Source organism: Dama dama, chromosome 11, assembly GCF_033118175.1.
Source record: "Dama dama isolate Ldn47 chromosome 11, ASM3311817v1, whole genome shotgun sequence".
Classification (NCBI taxonomy): Eukaryota; Metazoa; Chordata; class Mammalia; order Artiodactyla; family Cervidae; genus Dama; species Dama dama.
This window is the reverse complement of record NC_083691.1, coordinates 18,748,107-18,772,632: the sequence shown is the minus strand read 5'-3', so window position 1 is coordinate 18,772,632 and position 24,526 is coordinate 18,748,107. Positions and strand designations below refer to the sequence as shown.

At 40.3% G+C, this 24,526-nt stretch overlaps 1 protein-coding gene across 4 annotated transcripts in view; it reads right to left on the bottom strand.

Moving 5' to 3' along the window:
* The window catches only part of TAF1B (TATA-box binding protein associated factor, RNA polymerase I subunit B), a 52,048-nt gene extending 29,405 nt beyond the window's left edge, over positions 1-22,643 (bottom strand). Inside the window, exons 1-8 of one of the 4 annotated variants that reach the window (XM_061154799.1) lie at positions 22,562-22,643; positions 20,665-20,763; positions 17,003-17,090; positions 14,816-14,913; positions 13,019-13,114; positions 10,708-10,861; positions 4,640-4,796; positions 217-316 (exon numbers count right to left, since the gene is read on the bottom strand). In XM_061154799.1, the coding sequence (XP_061010782.1) occupies positions 217-316; positions 4,640-4,796; positions 10,708-10,861; positions 13,019-13,114; positions 14,816-14,913; positions 17,003-17,090; positions 20,665-20,763; positions 22,562-22,579 (810 nt within the window). In that variant the 5' untranslated portion in view covers positions 22,580-22,643. Of the gene's footprint in view, positions 1-216; positions 317-4,639; positions 4,838-10,707; positions 10,862-13,018; positions 13,115-14,815; positions 14,914-17,002; positions 17,091-20,664; positions 20,764-22,443 lie in introns of those variants that run through there. The other 3 variants (XM_061154800.1, XM_061154801.1, XM_061154802.1) reach the window with 3 other exon arrangements.
* Positions 22,644-24,526: the final 1,883 nt, after the last annotated feature.

Below are 24,526 nucleotides of genomic sequence, written 5' to 3'. Positions count from 1 at the left end.
AATAGCCTAGAGAATAAAGAAACCACAAAAAGAAAATATAAATAATAGTTCTACTCTTTATTAAGATATGATTAATGTTTCATATTTGAATAGAACAAAAAGTGGTTGACTTTTTTAAACTTCAACATGAAATAGTAAATCAGGAGATGAATATAAATCACCAAATTACTCTAATGTCTCATAAGTGACTACAAAGTAAAAAAGAAAATAATTTACCTCTATGGCAAAGATTCCTTTGTCACGTCCATATAATTTCATCTCTTCTGGAAAATGCTGAAAAGCATGTATGTAAGGAATATGTTCCTCTTCAACAAATCTGTGTTTTTGAAAAAGTTTCAATATAAGATATGTACTGATTTGGCAAAGTAAACAAAAGAGGGGAAAATGTTATATTTCAAAGACAAGGTAAGAAGCAGTTGAGTATATTGTATATCTCAAATAGATTTAAGGACAATTAACCTGAAAATATCTATATTTCTGTTCCCTTGTGCAGAGACAAGATTTAGTTGATTATCTAATAATCTCTTCTGTTTCTGCCCAAATAGATAAAATATTTCTAAAAGGTGTGTTTATCTTATTTGTCAATTTACCAGGCTTGTAGATATGGCATTCCTTCTGTCTATCCCTAGTTTCTCTGACGTGATTAGTTTCTACTCATCTTTTAAATGACTTCTTCAGGGAGACCTTTTTGATCTCTGTGTTCCTTGTTAGACTACCTCCTTGCCCTCCAATTGGTCCCCAGTACCTATGACAGTACATGGTAGGTACCTGTCACTGGACGAACAATTAAAGAAACACTTGTTTACCACTCTGTCTCAACGTCTGGTACATAGTAACTGGTCATAGTAAATTACTGAGTTTGAAGAAGTTAGCACATAAATGTAAATAAATATTCATACATACTTATCTACAATTCATTCATTCATTCGACAGAAATTTATCGAGTACTATATACCCAACATTATTCGAGGCTGGGAGACACAGCAGTGAAAAAAACAATAAAATATTTTTGTTCCCATGGAGTTTACATTGTACTGAGAAGACCAAGATGACAAAACAAGTAAGTGAAATACACAGTATGCTAGGTAGGAGGAAAGGGTAAAAAGAAACACAGAGACAAAAGAAGAGCAGTGGGGTAGACTGACAGCGTCTCATTCGCCCCTCCTAACCAAGAAACCAATACTCCAGTCATGACCCCTGGAGATACTATCTCTACTTATAATACCACTGTACTTTCCAAAAGCTCCAATCTGTGACAGACTGAAATTTAACAAACTAGTTATTCATTACAGGTGGTTTAAGTAGCACTGCATTAGAGGTAAGTTGTGTCCACCCACAAAACATATCCTGAACCCCTTCACTTCATTCTAGTTCTATCACCACCACCCTAATCCAAGCCACTACTTCTTGCTCTAAGTATAGAAAAGACCACCCAGTCTCTCTGCTTCCATTCGTGTCTACCTAGAATCCACTTTCCTCACAGTTGCCTGAACAATCTTGAAAACATAAACCAGATCAGATCATGTCTCTCCTGTTAAACTCTTTGGTGGCTTACTATCACACTTAAAGGCAAACTTCTGATGGGAATGGGTTTCCTCTTGGAGTGATAAATACATCCAGGAAATAGAGGTGATGGCTGCACACCCTGTGAATATACTGAAAACCACTGACTTGTATACTTTAAAAGGGTGAACTGTATTTAAACTATACTTTAAAAAAAAAAATCCAAACTCCTAACTTGGTTTCCAAAGACCTATGTCTGGTCCTGTTTATTATCTCCTTGCCCTCATCTTCCTCCTACTCCTTCAAATTCACATTCCCATCACATCAGCCTCCTCTGCTCCTGGATCATACAGAGCTTGCAACTGCTTTAGGGCCTGGCACTAGCAACCTCTCTTTACCTGGAATGCTAGTACTTCTGATACTCAACAGCAGGTTTTATTTTCATTCAGAGTGCAGTTTAAATTCCACCTTCTCATTGAGGCCTTCCCTAATAACCTATCTAAAGTAGCCATCTGGTCATTCTCTATCACATCACCCTATTTCAATCTTCTGAACAGCATTCCCTTGTCTGATTTACTATATTTATGTATTTGCTTATCTGTCCTCTCCTCTAGTCTTAAACTTTAGGAGAGCAGGGACTATCTATATGGTTCACAAATGTATTTCAAGGGTCTGGACTCTAAAACAACACCTGCAAATAGCAGATATTCAACGAATATTTGTAGAATGAATATATGTTGGCTGTTTTTATTTATTATAATTGTTAATACAGGGTCCTTTAAAGGCTCCTCAAGGGTTATGAATTTATCCTAAGGAGGATGCTGTTAAAGGATTTAACAGAGAAGTGACATACAGGATCAGTATAAGATACACGGGTATTGTGGAAAGGCTAATAATGTAGGGCCTTCAAATCAATGTTCTTTAAATAGTTTATTCAGGGTGTAGCAATAGTAGTTCTCAAACTTTAGCATCCCTTAGAATCCCCAGAGGGCTTATTAAAACAGAGATTGATTACCAGGTCCTGTTCCCAGAGTTTCTGACTCAGAAGGTTAGAATGGGTCCAAGAATTTGCCTTTCTAACAAATTCCCAGAAGCTGCTGATGCTGCTGGTCAGGACCACACTTTGAGAACCTGTGACTTACAGCTCTTTTCCAAGAAAAGCAGAGAGAGAGGACCAGTGGTAAAGTCTTTTCTTCTATTCCTTCAAACAATTAAACCAGGTCTCAAATTTGTATGGCCCACAGAGCAAAATAAAAGCCCTCCAGCTAACTAGATCTAATCTTCTTGAAGGCAGTTTACAATTCCCCTTGGAGTGGGAAGCAAGGAAAAGCAAGGAAAAAAGGAAGCAGGGAGACAGAGGGGTGAGGAGAGAGGCAGAAGAAGAGGGGGAGAGAGACAGACAAACGTGTAGGATCTTATCCCGACCCTCCAACCACATAAAATATTCTCCCTGAGAAGAATTTTGGGGCAAATAATTTTCTCTATTATTTCTGGGCAACTATTATTTCTTCCTTGTTAGATTTCTAGGGGAGTTTTGTTACCCCCTTACAGATTGCCTTGTGTAGAAAGAGCAGCTAGCCCTTTCATCCAGCTCCAGTGACACGATCCTTCCTGTAAGATCCTTCGGGTTACCAGGAGCAAATGGACAGGAGAAGCACAAGATTCACCTGGGAAGTGGCTAAGTAACCCAGGTGAAGACAGAGACAGAGGGAATGGGGGAAACATGGTTCTCAGAGTTATTCTGCAAGTATAATTGAGAGGACATATTGGTTAAACTATATGCAGTGAGAGGAAAGAGTCAAGGATGGGTCTCAGGTGCCTGTATGAGATGGAACAGGGTATTAATGAAGAAGGGAATCAGTGGAGAAAGAGATGAACTGAGGAGAAAGATGATGAAGGAGTATCCAGCAGGCAGCTGAATATGTGAATATATGGGTCTGGCCCTCACTAGACAAGTCTGGGCTAGAAATCCAGATCTGGGAGTCGTCATCATACAGATGGTAATTAGAGCCGTGGGGAAGGGTGAGATCACCCAATGAGGGCGGACAGAACAAGATGAGGTTTTAACGTAACAGTAAAATTCACTGAATCATGGACTATCTGCATGTCAAGTTAATCACATCTGAGAAAAGCCTTGTTATTTGGTTGATGTGGCCAAATTCAAAGGCACTATTCTCATTTACTGGAGGCACTTTATTTAATCAAAGGGCCTAGTGCCAATGATGATGATGATGATAAAGAAAACATAAACAACAATAACTGGAACTGAGTTCTTGTTCTGCACCAGGCACTATGTGCTTTTCATGTAGTACTAAGTACTGAGAGTAGTTTCAACTCTCTGAGGTAGATATTACTAGTAACCTCATTTTACCAATGAGGACACAGAGGCGGAAAGAAATTAAATAACTTACTCAAGGTCCTATAGCACATAAGTGACAGAACCAGGATTCGAATCCACGGTTCTGGTTCCAAATCTATGCTCTGAAAATCACTCCACACATTGAGAAACTCAAACGTTATCATTTAGAACACATAATGAGCAAGGAAAAATGAACACATTAATGATTGTGGTACATCTTCTATTTAATGAGATATTCTTACATACCATACCATAATTTATTCATTACCTATAAAACCCTGCAGATAATCTTGAAAACTGTACATGCTGACTATCCATGTAACAGGTTCTTGTAATAGCTTTGTTTTCCATTTTAGCTTATAAACACAGACAACCTATCTTTTAGCTCTTAACAACACCAAGGTATGCTTTTGTATAACTTACTACTAATATTTGCCATGTGAAGGTCATCTGTTCATCTTCTCTCTTAAAAATGAAAAATACTTAATAATACTGTGCAGGTACTTAAATGTCACTTTTCACCTTCAAAGCATTTTATTCACAGTGGATGATAAATTCTCTAATACCCCATGTAAGATAAATAGTATTATTTCCACTATATAAATAAGGAAACCCAGGAGATGAATTCTTAGCCCAGGGAAAATTACATTTCAGAGTCAGAATTCAAACTACCTAATCTTTCCCTTCCTTAATTGAAGCCTCCTGGTAAAATCCAAAATATCCACAGGCTGTCACAAGATAATCAGCAAAAGCATCATCGTAAGAGGCCCAGCTTACCTCAAAAGATCTGAAAGAGTAATTGTCTCTCTCTGCCAAAGTAATGACAGATAGCAGAAGGCTAGCGTCCGTGGTACGCTCATCTTCATGACCCCCTTCTCCTTCCGCAGCGAATATTCTACTCCATCAAGAGACCCGGAACAGACAGAGGTCGTTTCTTACGGGACAAATGGAGATTTTTTTTTTAAGTGTAAGCAACTATTTTGGACAAGAAAAGAAGAAAAACAGCAAAATCCAAAGAGGTATTTTAAATATCTTAAAATTACTGATAGAATCTTTACACAGAGCAACTTGGCAATAAAGGGCAGTAATGATTTGGAAGAAAACTGGCCAAAATGTTAAGAGCTGGTTCTCTGTGGGAGTGGGGTGTGTGAGTCTAAGGAGCTATCTGTCTTTTCTGGATTTTTTTGTAGTGATCAGGAGCAAGTTTTCCAATAAATAAAAGGACAAACAACTACTAAGCAAAGCAAAAGTGTGTCATTCCTTTGAGTCACGCCTCAACTCCCTGTCCCCTTCTCCGACAGGCTCTCCAAACAAAAGCTGAGGCAGCACCTCTCCCACTCCCATGCTCCGGGCGTCTTCCCCCACGGCATTATTTCACCCTCATGCATTCATTCCACAAATACTTGTCCATCTTACTCTGTGCCTCTTCCAGGTCTGGGGAGTGACTGTGTACAGTATCTCATTTCTCCTTAAACTTACATACTAGTAGTGAGGGACAGTAAATGACCAAAAAAAACCTGCCAGACAGTGGTTCAGAGCAACATGGAAAAACAGTAATGTAGGGGCCTACAGAGCAAGGGGAAGGGAGGAGACCTGTCCTTTCCCACATGGGTGGTCCCAGAAGCCCTGTGGGGAGCGTGACACCTGAGCAGAGACCTGGATGAAATCAGAGAGTAAGGCTGAAGGATCTGGGGAGCCTATCAGCAGAGTCAACCTGAAGGAACAACAAGGAAGCCAGTGTGGCTAGAGCACCACGGGTGAGAGGAAGAGTGGCAGGAGATGACCAGAGAGAATTGTTAGATGACAAGAAAATAAAATGTTAAAGGGCTTTGTTGGCCATGATCTGTCCTTTAGATTTTCAACTAAGCATAATAAGAGTTTTCTGGAGACTTTTAAACAGAAGAGCAACATAATCTCATTTCTGATTTTTAAAAGGTTACTCTGGCTGCTATGAAGAATGGAATTAGGGGACGGCACACAGGAGACCATGATGCCAGGTCCACGGCAATGGGTCCTTGTGCTGGAGTGGCGATCCTGTAGATGGTGAGGGGCAGCTGGACCCTGGACACATGCTGAAGGCAGAATCAGGAAGATTTGCTGATGGACTGGATGTGAAGTATGAGAAAACAAGAGGAGATGAGTAGAAGTCTACGGTTTGGGGGCCTGAGCAACAAGAAGAATGGAGATGCTCCTACTGAGACAAGGGAGGTGGCAGAAGATCAGGCTTGACCAGAGAAATCAAGATATCAGACCTGCACATGTTAAGTGTAAGACTTTATTAAACATGCAAATGGAAATGCTGAGTAGGCAGCTGAATATAAAATTCTAGAGTTGAGAGGATAGGAATTTTAGAGTTGCTGGATATAGCTAGTCTTTAAAGCCAGGAGTGAGGGTAGATAGAAAAGCAGGACTAGGAATAACCCTGAGAGACTCCAAGTTTTCTTGGGCAAAAACTCTCCAAATTATCCCTCAAAATCCCCTTTTCTAAATCCTGAAGATCCTTTCTTCATAGCATTTATCAGGAACTGCGCTATTCTTTTTCACATGTGCATTTATTGTCCCTGGGAGTGTCTCCTCCCAGGACACTCTAGGCAGCTTGAAGACAGACAGTATTGCTCACCATGGCATCCATAGAGCTCAGAACAGGCTCCAGGTGGAGAAGGAACCCAATAAGTATTTGGTGACCAATGGTCTAGCAGCTTTACTTCAAAGATTTCATCTTAGTGAAATGATTTTTAAAACATGCAAAGGTTCAGGGTCAAGACATGTTATGGCAACACTGTTTATAATAAGAAAACAATTTAAAACAACCTAAGTGACTAGAATAGAAATTTAATTAACTTAACTCCACACAATGAAAACAGTGCATAACAATTTACACAATGCTTTGTGTAAAAGCATTGGACTGTTCTCCAAGTTCAGTTGTTGGACCAGGTATATTAGCATCAGCTGAGAACATGGTAGAGATGCAAATTATTGAGCTCACCAGCCCTCCATCCCTACCATCCCTCTGATGGATGCTAAAGGCTGAAGACTATGGTTTTAAAAGAATATACAAGGGCACAGATTTCTATAAAACATTATTTTTAAAACTTCTCTATATATTACATATATAAAAACATGTAGGAACTTCTAGTTAAGATGGCAGATTGAAAACACACATTAGCTTCTGTTTTGTCCCACTTTAATTATAAAGAAATTTTTTAAATATATACATATAAGAACAAATAACGTGGAAAAAGAGACAACAGCAATAAAATGTTAAAAGCTGAAAAGCAAATGGAGAGGTGATTATTGCTTAGCAGTGCGGAGTAAGCTGGATTCACAGCCAGCAATAGGGGAAGGCAAAATTCAATATAATTTTCCCGGGGGACCTCTAAGGAAGGCTCAGGAACTGGTTAAACCAGGTAGCCCTGGAAAGTGCATGATGTAGGACCAACACCAGGAGGACTGCTTGGAAGCCTGATTAAGAAGCTATACACCCAGACTCCTTCCCAAGCTCTATGCAGCCAAATGACTGCTCCTCCCCAGTCTTGCCCGAAAATTGGAAGTTTCTCCTCCAGAGACCCTCTCCTCCCCTGAGGCCTTCTTCCCACCCAGTTCCCAGGACAGCTGGGGTTATACCCTCCAAAAAAAAGACTCAGAGATGTTTCTGGAAAATCTGGTCAGCTGATGACAATGCTGGAGGTTCACCAAGAAAATAAACCAGAGCAGAAGTGACAAGACTTACTGTGGGTAGAAAGCTTTCAATCAACTTTTCAATGTCCATTCTTAAACAGGACTAGCCTCCTTAGGCTTGCTAAGCACTTGAAGAAACCCTCTAGTATAAAAAGGCAAAGAAAGAAAGAAAGTGAAGTCGCTCAGTCATGTCCGACTCTTTGTGACCCCATAGACTGTAGCCTACTAGGCTTCTCCGTCCATGGGATTTTCCAGGCAAGAATACTGGAGTGGGTTGCCATTTCCTTCTCCAGGAGATCTTCCTGACCCAGGTATTGAACCCAGGTCTCCCTCATTGTAGGAAGACGCTTTACCGTCAAATCTTCAAATCAGTGGGAAATAACATTAATATCCTCAGCAAAATAAGAAAAGATGCTCCACAAATTGAGGGCGTGAACCAAGAAAGAAAATGAAGTGAGATAAAGAAACAAGAAATGTAACCACAGAGAGGTGACAGACTTCTCGGGATGGTGGTAAAGAGATCCCCAAGACAGAGGTCTGGAGATACATCATTCTAGATCAAAGCAGCTCAGAAGTTCCAGGATCTATTACCGAACATGAAATTGACAGAATAAGGAATTGAGAGATTGCCAGAACTGAGGGGAAGTGTGGAGATACATTAGTAATAGATTACAGCTTCATGGATTATAGATTCATAATTTCACTAAGTCGTATTTGACTCTTTTGTGACCCCATGGACTGTAGCCCACCAGGCTCCTCTGTCCATGGGGTTCTCCAGGCAACAACAGTGGAATGGATTGCCATTTCCTTCTCGAGGGGATCTTCCCGACCCAGGGATCAAATCCGTGTCTTCTGCACTGGCGGGCAGATTCTTACCACTCAGCCACCTGGGAAGCCTAGATTACAGATAAGTAATAAATAAATAGAAAACTAAGCAAATTATCAACTCTGGAGAAACCAAAGCATATACAGAAAAAGTAATCATAGTAAACTATATGACTCAGCTCTGATGAATATTTATACACATTTACAATTTAAGCACAAAAAAATTGACCAAGCAAAAAATTACATTGAAAAGCTAGAGAAGGAGAAATTCATAATTATGTGCTGGTAACTACGTGGCAGGGGGTAAGGAGGGACAGTGAGGGATGAGTGAAAGAGCTAAGGCTTCGTCATCCATAGTGGGAATTTAATCGCTCATGTGCAGAACGAGAAATTAAGATGTAGTAACAGAAGCATGTGATACAGCGATACAGCGTTTAAAAAAGAGTTGAAAATGAATGCCTCTGGGAAACGGGATATTTGAGGGAGATAGTGGACGGCAATTCATTTTTATTTGTGTAACAAGTCATGCATGTAGAATTTTGATCAAAAAAATTTAAAGAATCAAGTAGTTCACATTTTTGGAAAACAAAACTCGTGCTTTCTCTCTCTCTCTCTCTCTCTCTTTCTCTCTCTCTCTCTCTCTATATATATATATGAATTAAAAAACCTTCTAGAATGTAGAAGAATACAGTGATAGTGGTTATTTTGGGGTGGTACAATAACTCGTGATTTTATTTTCTTTATGAACATCTGTTTTTGTTTTTTTTTTTGGCCAGGCTACACAGCTTACAGGATCTTAGTTCCCTAACGAGGGATTAAACCTGGGCCCCAGTAGTGGAAGTGCCGAGTTCTAACCACTGGACTGTCAGAGAATTCCCATGAATATCTGAATTTTATGTTTTGCATTAATAATGAGTGTTTTAATAGTTACATTTAATAGGAAAATGAAAATAAAGCTCTAAAGATCATCATTTACTAAGAAACAAACACGCAAACAAAAACCCCTAACATAGGTAAACAATCATGATGTCTTACTGAAAAGGCTTGGATGGTTTCAGAGTCCTAGTTCTCTGAGATTATTTGAGTCAGGTGGCCTGAGGCATGGAAAAGGAAACCCCACATGCCATGCTGCCCAATTATCCTACAATTCTAACTTCTTTGGACACAAAATGTTAACTTATTTGATAACTGTGTCATTGTGCAGTCCATCAAGAAATGCAGATATGCTGAAGGAAAAAAAAAGGAAACGACAAAAGATAAAAAGAAACGTGGATATGCTGATAAAAGGAATTTTTAATCTCTGGAGGGTGAGGGGCTTGCAAAGAAGCAGTCCATACTAGAAATGTTTTGTTGAAAATTTTACTAACCACACGTAATGCAGACTTCAACAATTCCTAACACCAGGAGGTTTGAAGTCTATCTCCCAAACAACTCCAGTAGCACACATCAAGACCTTCACAATCTATAATAAAATCTTTCTCTGTTTTCCACCACGTTTCTTTGTTTTCATTTTTAAAAGTAATGTAGAAACAACTAAAATCATGAATAAATGCTCTGAGGAGAAGGTCTGTATCTGTAACCTTAAATACACTCCTTATCTATTTTAAATTACGGAATTAAACCAGAAAGTAAGACATACATGCACATGCACACACACACACACACACACACAATATGGTAATCTGATTCAGCCTGTGTTAGTCTATGCAGAGAAACTGGGCAGCTTATTTTTGACTCCTGTCTATCTTACCACATGGCTAAGTTCTATTAGTTCTCTGCTATAACTTTTCTCTAAAATTCTGAGCCCGCAGCTATCTTACTTGAGCTAGCCTCCTTTTTGCAGTCAAATGCTCTACCCCTGAGCTATAACCCCAGCTAGCCTCCTTTTTGGATCTGCTTATTGCTTGAAAAGTGAAAGTGTTAGTCATTCAGTCATGTCTGATTCTTTACAACCCAGGGACTGTAGCCCGCCAGGCTCCTCTGTCCATGGGATTCTCAAGAACAGCTCCTGGAGTAGGGAGAAATTCCCTTCTCCAAGGGATCTTCCCAACCCAGCAGAGATCGAACCCTGGTCTTCTGCAGATAGATTCTTTGCCATCTAAGCCACCTGGGAAGCCTCACTGTTTAGTTCCCTTTAAAAATCACACCTAAAGGCTCATGAGGAAACAATGTACCTTTTTAAAAACTGCCCTAATATTTCATTCAGTCTACCTTTCTCCTTGCCACATGAGTCAACAAATCATTCTTCCTTGCTAGGCCAAGTTCCCTTCCTTGGAATATGAAGAGACAGGACTACATTATTTCTAAGATGCATTGCCAGAGTGTTAGTTTGTCATCTTTACCTGAGTGTGATGCTTTGATGATGGGGAAAGGCTTTGGAGTGCGGACATCAGGCTGAGACTCTGCTCCACTCTCACCAAAAGACAGTCGACTCACGTCACTCAGCAGCTCAGGCTCACTCTCCCAGTCTGAATGGCTCGAATTATCTTCTAATACCTGTTTTATAAAAGAATATAAATTATGATTATATAGGAATTACAACATAATTCATTTCCACAAACTGTAAACAATGCTTGAGCATCACAAACACCAGAGAAGGAGCCACTCTAGAGATCTGCAGCCATCTGCCTGGTCCCTGAGACCAAGAGAGCCGGACTTCTGCACGTGCTCGCTCCTCAGCAGCTCCTAGCCATGCTTCTCAGATAAGGACGCCAAACAAGCACGAGCAGAGAAACACACAGACACAACAGGCCTAGTTCTCTCTGTAACTAACACCTCTCCTATAGCTCTAGCATCAACACCAATAAAAACATCAAGTGTCAATAATGACTCCAGACACACTGAGGCTTGACAATCATACATTATCTCTTAGCATGATTTAATTTTTCACAAGTGTATCGCTGAGAAAGCGGTCAGAGTGTCCCTTAGAAAGGTCAGCTGGCTAGCTACCTAAAGGCCTCATTAACTGACATGACCTTGGGGAGCTGATCACAGTCAAAAAAGCCACGCTCTCAGTCATGTAGGCCAGAAACTGGATCTCACTGTGAGGAGATAAAGCTCATATTAAAGGAACTCACAGAGAATGAGACAGAAAAAAGAAACCAGGGACAGGATAACGCTTGTTTCTTCTGTCAAGCACATACCCTCTGACAGGTGAGAGCCCACGAGGGGCCAGGCGACCATAAAGCTGGCTGATACATGGAGATCACTGAGAAAACTGAAGCAATCCTAAGGAAACTCCCACACCACACACTCGGCCCTCTGTCGGCCTCTGCGCCCTTCCCTGCTCCCAACTACAGCAACGTCTCCCTCTGTGCACTTGCTTCCACCTCTCACTGTTGTTCAGTTGCTAAGTTGTATCTGACTCTTTGCAACCCCAAGGACTGCAGCACGCCAGGCTTCCCGGTCCTTTACCATCTCCTGGAGTTTGCTCAGACTCATGTCCATTGAGTCACTGACGCCATCCAACCACCTCACCCTGTCGCCCCCTTCTCCTTTTGCCCTCAATCTTTCCCAGCATCAGGGTCCTCCCAGTGAATATGCAGAGCTCAGTTCTTGGTCCTCTTCTCTGTCTTTGCTCCTCAGGGATGTCATCGGTCTTGTAGTTTTAAATACCATCTACTATGTACACTGTTTTCAATTCTAATGTGCACTCCCCCATCTCTATATTTTAACATCCCTGAAATCAGGAATATCTTACAGTCAGCGTCATGGCACAATTTAATTTGCAGCATTTTCTTTTTTCTTGGGGGTATTTAAAAATAATGGTGCATCTTACAAACAGTGGTATTTTAGATTTGATTATAGTGTGAGCTGACGACTTCCAAATTTGTATCTCTAGTCCAGATCTCTCCCCTGAACTGAACACTTGTGTATCTGAGGACTCCACATTTCTTCCTGGATGTCCAACAGCTGTCTCAAACTTACGCGTAAAACTGAACTATCGTTTTTCCTGCTCTACCTGCTATTTCTAAACTTCTCATTCCTACAATTTCTAAACATCTCATTTCTTTCACTAAACTCTGCGAGTGGAACCTATGAGACCCTAACTAAACAAGGAAACACTGGGCCAAGTTTCCAAGCTCTTAACAAATGTGTGTCAAACAGAGTCAGAATCCCTTCTCAGTCCTAGAGAGTAAGAACCACACATAAAACACATCAAAGATTATCAAACCTGCATTTCCCAGCAGTGGAATCCTCCCCTATTCCAAACAAAATGATCCATGGCACATTTAATAAGCAGTGAAAAGCAAACTGCTAAAAATATAACTGCTTTGATGGATGGGGGTGGGGTGGTGAAGCATCCAGATGACAAATGAGCTGAATCTTGAAATGCCAGGTAAAGCAAGCAGGTGTTCCAAACAAAAAGAATAACATTTGCAAAACAGTTTTAAATAGTACAATGGTAGAAACTCCTTTAAACTTCTATTTAGAAACTTAACCACAAATTTCTTTATTTTTCAACTGGTCAAATAAGAAGTCAAGATTAATTTCAATGCCTACATCACTGACCCTGTCCTTCTGGACTATAAATGAAACCTCTTCACTGAAACTCCTCTGAAAACCATAACTGAGGTAAGGTTGAACCTCATCTTCATTTTTATCTCTCACCAGATATGTCTTTTGGTCCCACTTGTCAGACGTGTGACTTACCGTACTTTTCCTTCTGATGGGATAAACTGGGTTTTTACAATATGCCTGCTTGCTCTTCTGAAGGTAGCGCTTCCAAAAATTATGCAAAACTTCATTCTAATGTGAAAGAGAAACAAGAATGCTTCAGGTTATGATGAAAATATACTGGCACATCCAGATCACAGAACCTCTATTCTCTTGTACTTTACATACTGTTTCCATCTAAATGTATTCTTACCTTTCTTACTTAAATTTCCTTGAAAGAATTATCATTTCAGTATCAGGTATATGAGAAGCACTGAATATAGTCTTCCTAATCTTAGATTTTAGGAAAGGAAGGAACTAGCTCCTTAAAATCACCTAGTTGAATCCCTTCTTTTTACAAGTTAAGTAAATTAAGATCCAGAGAAAGAAAGTCACTTACATGTGACTACACTTCTAGTTAGGAGCAAAGTTGCTATTGCATTTAATGACCTACTGACACCCCCTTCCTCCTCCCACCCTCTGTCCAAGTGAAAGTAAAACAAAACAAAACAGCTTTTCCATTTATTTATCACCTACTGGGCACAAGGCATCCATAAGCTTTAACACAATCCTACAAAACAATTATTAGCTCACATTTCACCACTGAAGACACCGAGTAACATGGCCAAAATAACCCATGAATAGGATCTAGAGTCAGTTCTGACTCTGGAGCCTGGGTTCTTATCATCACACCATTCCTGCACCACTTAGCTGGTCAGGGATAAACAGTCATACTTATTGGTTAATTTCAGAGAAACGGTTTTCAGGATTAATCTCAATGAAGTAGGTATCAACAGAAAGCTACACAGGTGTAAACCCTACTGAAGCTCTTTGGTGGAACCACCTGAAACCATTTATTAAAAAACACTCATACATCAGATACCTCTGCCAGGAAAAACCAGATTCACAAACCTGCAGGCTACCAGCAAGCTTACCTAAGCAATGCCTGTCAAGGTTAAGGCTCACCACTTGGGCTATGCACTGGCCTGTGGTCACTCTGCCTGCCTGCTGCAGACATCCATTGCTTTGAATAGCAAAGGCTGCTTTACCAATCTTTTCTTGGTGACTTCACTAGTTGATATTTCTTCCTTCGCTTTTTGCTCGTTTTCATTTATGAGCATAGTGCTATATGATGTCCTATTCACTCATTCCACATACACATGGAAACTTCTCTCCAACTAAGCTGACTCCAGTAGCATCAGTATCACCTGGAAACTTATTAGAAATGCAGATCCTTGGGCCCTACTCCAGACCTGCTTATCAGAAACTCTGGAATGGGGTCAAGCAATCTGTGTTTTAACAAGCCTTTCAAGTGGATTCTGATATACACTCAAGTTTGAAAACCACTGATTTAATGTATCACTGCACAAAGCGCATTTTCTAGAAGTCCTGATGGATGCTACTTCCCCCATCCCATCCTCCCACACACACCAGAGGATTTTACTCTCAAATTGTGAATACTGCACATTGCATCCCCTAGGAAACTAAAAAGCACATTAACACATAAAAGGCACTAATAAGTGGACAAAGTTATTTATTTTACTTTAACCTAATGTTTCCTAATTATCTGAAGACTAAAACCTTTCTTACTTTCTTTTGGATGTACTGCTTATTTACACATTTTGGGGACTGCTGGTCTTGCAAAAGGATTAAAGAAAAATCATCAGAAAAATGATTCTTTCTAATAAGCCAAATGCTATTACTGATAACCCTACTACTCTTAGTTCCACTCTAAGTCTACTGTTCTTCAAACAACAAAATGAAAGGTTAACATCTGAACTCAGACGGACTTACCTTTAACTCCGGGCCTACTCCAAGGCTCTGCAAGGCTTCTGCTTGTTGATAAAGTATGTGCTGAAAACCTTCACACACATACCAATCCCAGCCTTTCTCTAAATGACAAATGACAGATTTCAGACATCTGAGTTTCTTACTTACTAAATGTAATGCTACTGCACAGTTACAATTGTGTTTCACACACTTCAACTGGAATTTTTTCATATCCCTGAAATGAGTAGAGCTTCCATTCTTACAAATGGCAAATCTGTACACAAATGCTAAAGTAAATTTAATTTTTCTGAAATATCAATGTAAGGGCAGAAAAATGGTTGGTCACCACATTGAAAAAAGAAAACAAGTTTTATAAATGTACTGAACAATGCCCAGCAGAAACCTAAATGAAAGGATACTCAACACTCAGCCACTGTTTCCCCTCTGACTCCTCTATTCCACCTCACACAGAAAGGTAACAATGAGTATTTGGAGAATGAATGAACTAAAAAGCAAAGAGGGGAAGTTCCAAGATCGCTGGAAACGGTATACAAAAAGAACACACAAAGAAAACAAACTGCTCAACAGCTTTCTCCTTTTATCAAGATGGTTCTAGGTAAGAGTGTGAAACTGAAAGCAAGGAAACTAAGATTTATTGAACTCGGTCCAGTCACCACGTATTTTAAGTATTAATAGGTTATTTTCTTGCAACCTCAAAACAGTCTTAAGAGATTTTGAAGGAATGGACAAAGCTACATGTTTAAATAAAACTACCAGTTAAAAGAAAATGCTCAAATCTGTTAAGACTCTTATGTTTTACCCCTCCCAGGTTGACAAATACTGCAACTCTTTGAAAAAATATGCTTCTGAAGTCTGCTGCTACGACTCCAAGATGCCCTCTCCCCTGCAGAAAGTCAGAGGATTCCTGTGCCCCTCCCGAACCTCAGGGTCACAAGGTCTCCCCACCTCTGCTGACTAACTCACTTTCTGGAAAGGGTCTTAGTTTGTACAGGAGTAAAATAAGAAGCCTGCAATTCTGACGCATTCCAAAGGTGAGGGAGTTTAAACTCCCCACGCTATAGCCAGCCATGTGTGCTCTCTCCTTCCTGCACCCTGTTCTGACAAACTAAAGTCGTATCTTAAATTCTAAGTCTGGGTTCCCACTCTCTATAATAAATGGTATTACTGTCTTACTTTACATATGAAGAAATTAAGGACAAAGCAGTTGAATATAAGACTCTCAACATTTAATTTGAAACACCTGATGTTCTTTCAGCAATTTAAGCTTAAACTATACAATTTTTACTACCTAGATGCCAAGTCCAAATTAATCAGGTTTTACTCTAATTAAATTTAATTAAGATTAATCAGGTTTTAGCCTAATAAAAATAGTCACTACTAAAGTTTAAACAGGAACATGAGTTGGCATCTAGGCATTCTCTGTTATTTATCTAAGATCAGCAATGTATTTCATGCAGTTATTTCACCCACATTTATACATATTATATATTTCATGTGTGTATCCTTAAAGCTACCTCAGGTAGAAGAGTCCGCCATTATCATTAGTCTAATTTCAAACCTGAGCATCTGGCTCTAGGCAATCAGTCACAGAAATAAAAAGCATCAACTAAACTTCACCTCAGATTCTTCTCAATAATGGTTAATTACATGTACTCCCTGGATTAATGAAATAGATTGCCTTTCAAAGCACACCCATGCTGAGGTTATTTTAAAAGAAATTAATTTTCCCTATTATAAAAGGGTGTGTTCAAAATCACTGTGAGAAATGGATTTCTGAAAGCTGAGTATCATATTTAACTTGCCTAACCTGACAACTCCATAGCTGAAACATGTCAGAAAAGAAGCAATTTTCTTTAAAAGCACAGAAAATCATGAGAGATTACAGATACAGAATAGAGAAACATATGCCAACAGATACAAAGAAATACACTCCCTTGACTATTATTATTTTTTGCATAGTAGTTGTACCACTAAAAAATCAAATCATCTACAATAAACAATAAAAAATGGGTATGCTTTAAGAAGTTGTTTCCAATTTTACCAAAAATAATTATCGACTTTAACTCTATTTTGGCTTAAAATTCTGGCAACTTCGTTAGAATCTATTTAAAATTCCAATTGCACACACCCAAATTATGAAAATGAAAACATGATTGAAAAATACTAAGCACATATGAAGAAAGAGCTTACCAAGTTTTCGTTTTCTTTTAAGTCCCCGGTTGATGGCTTGTATTTTAGTATTAGGAATAGCCCCAGTGTCTATGACTTCCCTAGATCTCTGCAGGAAACAGAAGCAGACCATTAAAAAAGACCATACAAAGGTAGTTTCACATGTCCTTGACTATATTTCCAAGCATACTTTGGGGTGTGTAATGAACCAGACTGTGGATGCCAGGACCAATGACGGTAGCATTTTGGGAAAATTAGATAAAGTGTAACACTCTGGTTAGCCTTTATGTTATTTTCTGATTCAAAACTTCTTAGTACCTAAAACTGTGTGGAGAACAGTTTTTATTTTTTTTAATAATTTTCAATTTTTAATTCTGTTCATTTCCAAGTATGTTATTATCAGTCTTTTTTTTTTCACTTTTTTCCATTTCTTTATTTTCTTAATTTTTAAACACACATATTGTATGTATCTTTTTTTTTCATTTATTTTTATTAGTTGGAGGCTAATTACTTCACAACATTGCAGTGGGTTTTGTCATACATTGACATGAATCAGCCATGGAGTTACATGTATTCCCCATCCCGATCCCCCCTCCCACCTCCCTCTCCACCAGATTCCTCTGGGTCTTCCCAGTGCACCAGGCCCGAGCACTTGTCTCATGCATCCCACCTGGGCTGGTGATCTGTTTCACCATAGATAATATTCATGCTGTCGGAGAACAGTTTTAAACATACTAAATAAATAACTGTCAAATGAATAACCTTTTATTTTCAATCAGTTTTTAACTGTTTGACACCAATCCTAAAGTCAAATTTATTCACCTTTTTTTCTCCACCCCAAACCACTTTGAAACTAAAATAATGTCTGTATTTATTGTAGTCAGCAATGCCTAAGCTACACACAGATTAGTTTCATCCAACTTTTCTACGTGTTTGAATCATACTCTAAAACAGCTTTATGAAATTATAAAAGTACTACTTTCATTCTTAATCAGACCGATAGGATTTTAGAATGACTTATTGCTGAGTACAGTTTACCCCAAAGTCTTCAATTCCAAGTGCTCTCAAGGGCTGGGACCTAAGATTCTGGTTCTCTCACAACCAAAATATATTAACAAAAGCATCAGCCCTACGTGATGGGGGAAAGGTGAAGATTTTTAACCAACAGCGTACACTACCTATGTATTTGTCTAAAGTTAGAGATTTGGAATGAAATTTATCTTCAACTTTCATTAAAAATAAAAGAAATGCCTCTAACAACAGGATTTTTGGAATACATTCTCCCTGTATTCCACAGAAATCACATTCAAAGCCGTTCTGGTGGATGGGGTTGGCCACATTGAGAACGTAAGACATCTCAGAACACACAACAAAGCAATTACCCAACAAAAACAGGTAAAACCTATAAAGAGTGGGGGTGGGGGTGGGGGAGGGATGGCGGGGGAAGGCTTAAAACAAGAATTAGACAAAATGCGAAATAACTAAAAGCTAAAAAAAGCTAAATACCCTGACTGAAGCTGTAACTAATTAGAGAATGGTTATACTGTGGGCTGTTTATACAGTTAATTAACACATTCACACAAGATTGGGGGTACTCACCCATATCCCCTTGCCCCTTTCATATACAGACAGTCTCTCATATAAAAGACTAAATGGAAGCTACTGAAATGTATGTTGAGCTCACTGGTGATTGTAGCTTTCACCTTCATCATTTCTACATTTTCTACAGTAAATCTGCTCTTATGATCATATAAATCTGTTAAACTCACACGATCTTAACTTACACCTTTATTAAATATCCACAAAATACTTGCAAGAATGTCTATACATAGACCAGATTTAAGACCTCAAAATATTTTTCCTGTATGAAATCAATCAAGATAACATTCTAATTCCTTTATCAATTCAGAAGGCCTTCCTTCAGATGATGGGTATCTAGAAAATGAAAATTACATACAAGAGTAAGTTGAGGGGCAATGAAAGGAGCAGAAAAACACAGAAAGCTATACCGCAACCTCCACTCTGTAGTTGTAACCACAGCTCACCAGCCATTTCCCACCAGGTGGATTTAAACATTGGCACACCAAGCCCACACCAGTCACATCCTTTTCTATCTGAAGAACGTGCCATAAAGCCAAGAGAACCACTGAGGTTGTGCAACACACAGCTCTATCACACGGGAGGCACTGAGACAGGTTCTGGGCCTGTAGGAAGATGGTGCCCACCATCCAGAACGCTCCACTCTTGACAGGTTATTCCATACAAAGCTGGTATCTTTCAAATGTGGAAATACTGGTATTAGGATCTTTCAAGTTAAAAACTGACTGCAGCAGATTTTGTCAGACAGAAATAAATAGAAATACTATCAAAGACAAATAAAAGAAAGCAATTAGTTAATGTATTAATAGTTTACTTTCTCCAAACAAGTATATGCTGTCTTCATCTGCTAATGACAGTCCATTACAGACATCTTGCTTCATCGTGTTTACATTTGCACTGCTGGTACAAAACCAAAAACTGTTAATGCCTCAACAAACATCAAAGCAAAGGACCAAACTGAGCATATTTAAAGTGTATGATCTGATGTGTGTGTATGTATATCCATGAAACCATCAGCACAAATGAGGTAATTAATATATCATCACCCTAACAATTTCATTGAGTGAGTTCATATCTTATGAATACTGTGGGTGACCAAGTGCAAAGCAGAATGAAGAACAATGACTGTCTCAATGATAGTTGCAAGCTAAGTTAATCACTTTTCTCAAAAATCCCGGAGGACTACAGGGCAAAGGTAATAAATATATCTGCTCTTCCTGGCTCTGTAGACTTTGAGCAAATCCTCTTCCGGAGAGAAAAGTCCTGGTGTGTTTAGCCCACTCAACAGCAGGCTGTCCACACTCTGATTATTGTGGTTATGTTGTCCTATCCTGAGGGTGGTGGTGACCAGAAGAGGACCTCGTACTCCCTGTGTGAATGCAGTCTCGTTTACCAAGGACCCACAGGACAGGATGTCAGCCTCTGTCCTAAGAGGCAGGTGTGGTGGTATAAAATGAACACGAGTCAGAAGCCTCAGGTTCAAATCCTGCCTCAACACTTTCTAGCCATGAGACTTTGGCAAACTCATTCACCTGATGAGGCCCACTTGCCCTACCAGTAGACAGGCATAATAGTGCATCTCACACATTGTTAAGAGTAGGAAATAAATGAATGGATATGAAAATACTCATAATGTGTAAGGCACTGTGCAAAGACATAATGATAACAATGTATATTTCCAGTACTCCCAATAGTCCTCCAACATTCTATCTTCCAAACCTCCATGCTATCATGGCACATTAAAAACTCTTAAGTAAGTATTAACTAATGAAAAGAAATTTATCATCTTCCAAGTGCAAGTTTAATTATTTCCCCTTACAAATAAATATACCATACAGTCTGAACCAGGAAAACACTTATATTCATGGCCCAAGATAGTTTCAGAAGTTCATCCTAAATCTAATTAACGAAGTCTTTAACCCTTGTGTCAGTACTTGAGGATGACTTATATTCTTGGTATTGCTTAGTAATAAAAATAGATCAATCTGGTGGTGGGGGGGGGGGGGGGGGACTATGCCATATATTAGGCTGAAATTGCCATTTTTAAAGCACAAGCAAATTCATAAATGAGACCTGTTACTTACTTCTGTAACATTGTGGCAAGAAGTACAATAATATTTGCCTTCATCAGTAAGACCCCAAGAAACAGCAGCACACTGAGAACAGCGCTCTCTGAACTCTCTCTGTGGGAGAAAAGGAACATCACATTTAACACACTGCACCTAAACCCTGCAGGTCTATGTACAGGCTTCCCTGCAATTCTACTCTATCAGTAAAGAAACACTGAAAATAGAAAACATACCAAAGAGACTATTATCTACAAACAAGGAGAATAGCAGTTCAGTCTGAGCAGTTTGAAATGGAATTAAACTATTAAATGTTTCTAAAACACAGTGTGTGGGAAGGGGAAGAAAAAAGATGGTAGGGGTAAAGTGGGGGGTGGGGGAAGATGAGTAAATAAAACTTGAAAATGCTGTGAGGAAAAAAGATGATGAGATTTAAGTATAGAGAAGACTTAAAAGAAACAGCATACCATTTGGAACTTCTTCCAGGACACTAAGAACACATAACCCACCACAGAGGAACCAGAGTTTTATTAGGGTTGTTTCAAGTTTCCATTTGCTCATTCAGCAATCCAAGGAGTACCTACTATGTATGCTCTAGACACTTAACTAGGTGCTGGAGATGTGACGTTGAGCAAAACAGACAAGATCCCTACTCATAACTCTACAGGCTCATGGTGAGTTCTAGTTGTTCATTTCATTAACCCAGCATCTACACACCGTTAACCATCATTCAAGAGACATTTATTGAGCACCTACAATGAGAAAAGCCTTCTATCACCATGATGCTTCTGTACATACATAGACTGGCACTGAATAATCAATTCTCAGCTCTTTGGTGTGTGAAATCATATTATCATTTATCTAATTAACCAATATTCCTCTAACACCATCAGTTCAGTTCAGTTCAGTCGCTCAGTCGTGTCTGACTTTGTGACCCCATGGACTGCAGCATGCCAGGCCTCCCTGTCCATCACCAACTCTTGGAGTTTACTCAAACTCATGTCCATTGAGTTGGTGATGCCATCCAACCATCTCATCCTCTGTCCTCCACTTCTCCTCCAGCCTTGGATCTTTCCCAGCACCAGGGTCTTTTCAAATGAGTCAGTTCTTTGCATCAGGTGGCCAATGTATTGGAGTTTCAGCTTCAGCATCAGTCCTTCCAGTGAATATTCAGGATTGATTTCCGTTAGGATGGACTGGTTGGATCTCCGTGCAGTCCAAGGGATTCTCATCAAAGACTAGCAAAACGCACAGCCAATTGATTTCAAAAGCAGGTCAATGGCAACCCACTCCAGTACTCTTGCCAGGAGAATCCCATGGATGGAGGAGCCTGGTGGGCTACAGTCCATGGGGTCGCAAAGACTCGGACACGACTGAGCGACTTCACTTCACTTCTTCCATACTGGTAACTAGTGAAATCTTGGTCGTGCCCTCACACCCGAATTTGGCCCTCCCTACGCAAGGCCGAGACGACGATTCCCAAAGACTAGGTGCTGGGAGATGTGACGTTACTTGGGGTTACAGGGGTTACTTGGGGGGCATTCTGGTTCCAGCCCCCGGCCTCCCTCGCCCAACCTCCAACATCAAAGGGAACCTGCGGGTGGTCCAGTCTAGAGGAGGTGAGCCACGAGGGCGGCCACCTCACAAAACCTACAAATTCATCCTCCCCCTAAAACACAGCCCTCTCGATCAACACCTCACCCCGTCTCCACTCACAACCTCAACAAGCCAGCAGCTCCAGCCTGTCTCCCGCACCACGCGGGTACCCGCGGCCCGCCAGCTCCATCCCTTTCTGACCCGCCCCACTTCGAGACCAGAGCGCCTCCACAGCCAGCTGGCGTCCTCCGGCGCCTTCTCCTCAGCCTCACGGCTCTCCCGCCCCGTCGCCTGGTCGCGCAGCAGCCGGACTTCTCACCGCCTCCTCCAGATCCATATCTGCAACTCAGCCGCTTCAGCCGCCGGGACCCGTTACCCGGGCAGCGAGCGCAGCTTCCGGGAGCGGCGGGAAGAGCCCTCCGGGCGGAAACCCAGACTCTTGACTCTGGATTTCCGTCTTCTACAGCCTCAGGAAAGCCTCCGCGAGCTGCGGGAGGAAGCTCCGCTAATCCGGCATCCCTCCCAGAAATCATCCCGTTCCCACTCTAGGAACCGAAGCTAATCAGTAAAAAAAAGAGGTGGGCGGTGCCTACTACTGAGCGGATTCAGTCTCTTCCGACAGCTGGTGGGAAATGCAAAAAATGAAAAGAAATGCATAAAGGCGAAACGGTTGTCTGAGGAGGCCTTCCTTACAAATAACTGAGAAAAGAAGAGAAGCTAAAGGCAAAGGAGAAAAGGAAAGCTGAATGCAGAGTTCAAAAGACTAGCAAGGAGACGTAAGAAAGCCTTCCTCAGTGGTCAGTGCAAACAAATACAGGAAAACAATAGAATGGGAAAGACTAAAGATCTCTTTAAGAAAATTAGAGATACCAAGGGAACATTTCATGCAAAGATGGACACAATAAAGGACAGAAATAGTATGGATAGCTAACAGAAGCAGAAGATATTAAGAAGAGGTGGCAAGAATACACAGAAGAAATATACAAAAGAGATCTTCATGACCCAGATAATCACGATGGTGTGATCACTCACCTGGAGCCAGACATCCTGGAATGTGAAGTCAAGTGGGCCTTAGGAAGCATCACTAGGAACAAAGCTAGTGGAGGTGATGGAATTCCAGTTGAGCTATTTCAAATCCTAAATGATGACACTGTGAAAGTGGTGCACTCAATATGCCAGCAAGTTTGGAAAATTCAGCAGTGGCCACAGGACTTGAAAAGGTCAGTTTTTCATTACAATCCCTAAGAAAGGCAGTGCCAAAGAATGTTCAAACTACTGCACAATTGCACTCATCTCACACGCTAGCAAAATAATGCTCAAAATTCTCCAGGCCAGGCTTCAGCAATACGTGAACCGTGAACTTCCAGATGTTCAAACTGGTTTTAGAAAAGGCAGAGGAACCAGAGATCAAATTGCCAACATCCACTGGATCATCGAAAAAGCAAGAGAGTTCCAGAAAAACATCTATTTCTGCTTTATTGACTATGCCAAAGCCTTTGACTGTGTGGATCACAGTAAACTGTGGAAAATTCTTAAAGAGATGGGAGTACCAGACCGCCTGACCTGCTTCCTGAGAAATCTGTATGCACCTCAAGAAGCAACAGTTAGAACTGGACATGGAACAACAAACTGGTTCCAAATTGGGAAAGGAATATGTCAAGGCTGTATATTGTCACTCTGCTTATTTAACTTATGTTCAGAGTACATCATGCAAAATGCCGGGCAGGAAGAAACACAAGCAGGAATCAAGATTGCCGGGAGAAATATCAATAACCTCAGATATGCAGATGACACCACCCTTATGGTAGAAAGTGAAGAAGAACTAAAGAGCTGCTTGATGAAAGTAGAAGAGGAGAGTGAAAAAGTTGACTTAAAACTCAGCATTCAGAAAACTAGGATCATGGCATCCAGTTCAATCACTTCATGGCAAATAGATGGGGAAACAATGGAAACAGAGAGAGACTTTATTTTGGGGGGTCTCTAAAATCACTGCAGATGGTGACTGCAGCCTTGAAATTAAAAGCTACTTGCTCCTTGGAAGAAAAGCTTTGACCAATCTAGACAGCATATGAGAAAGCAGAGACATTACTTTGCCAACAAAGGTCCATCCCATCAAAGCTATAGTTTTTCCAGTAGTCATGTATGGATGTGAGAGTTGGACTATAAAGAAAGCTGAGCACCGAAGAATTGATGCTTTTGAACTGTGGTGTTGGAGAAGACTCTTGAGAGTCCCTTGGACTGCAAGGAGATCCAACCAATCAATGTAAAGGAAATCAGTCCGAAT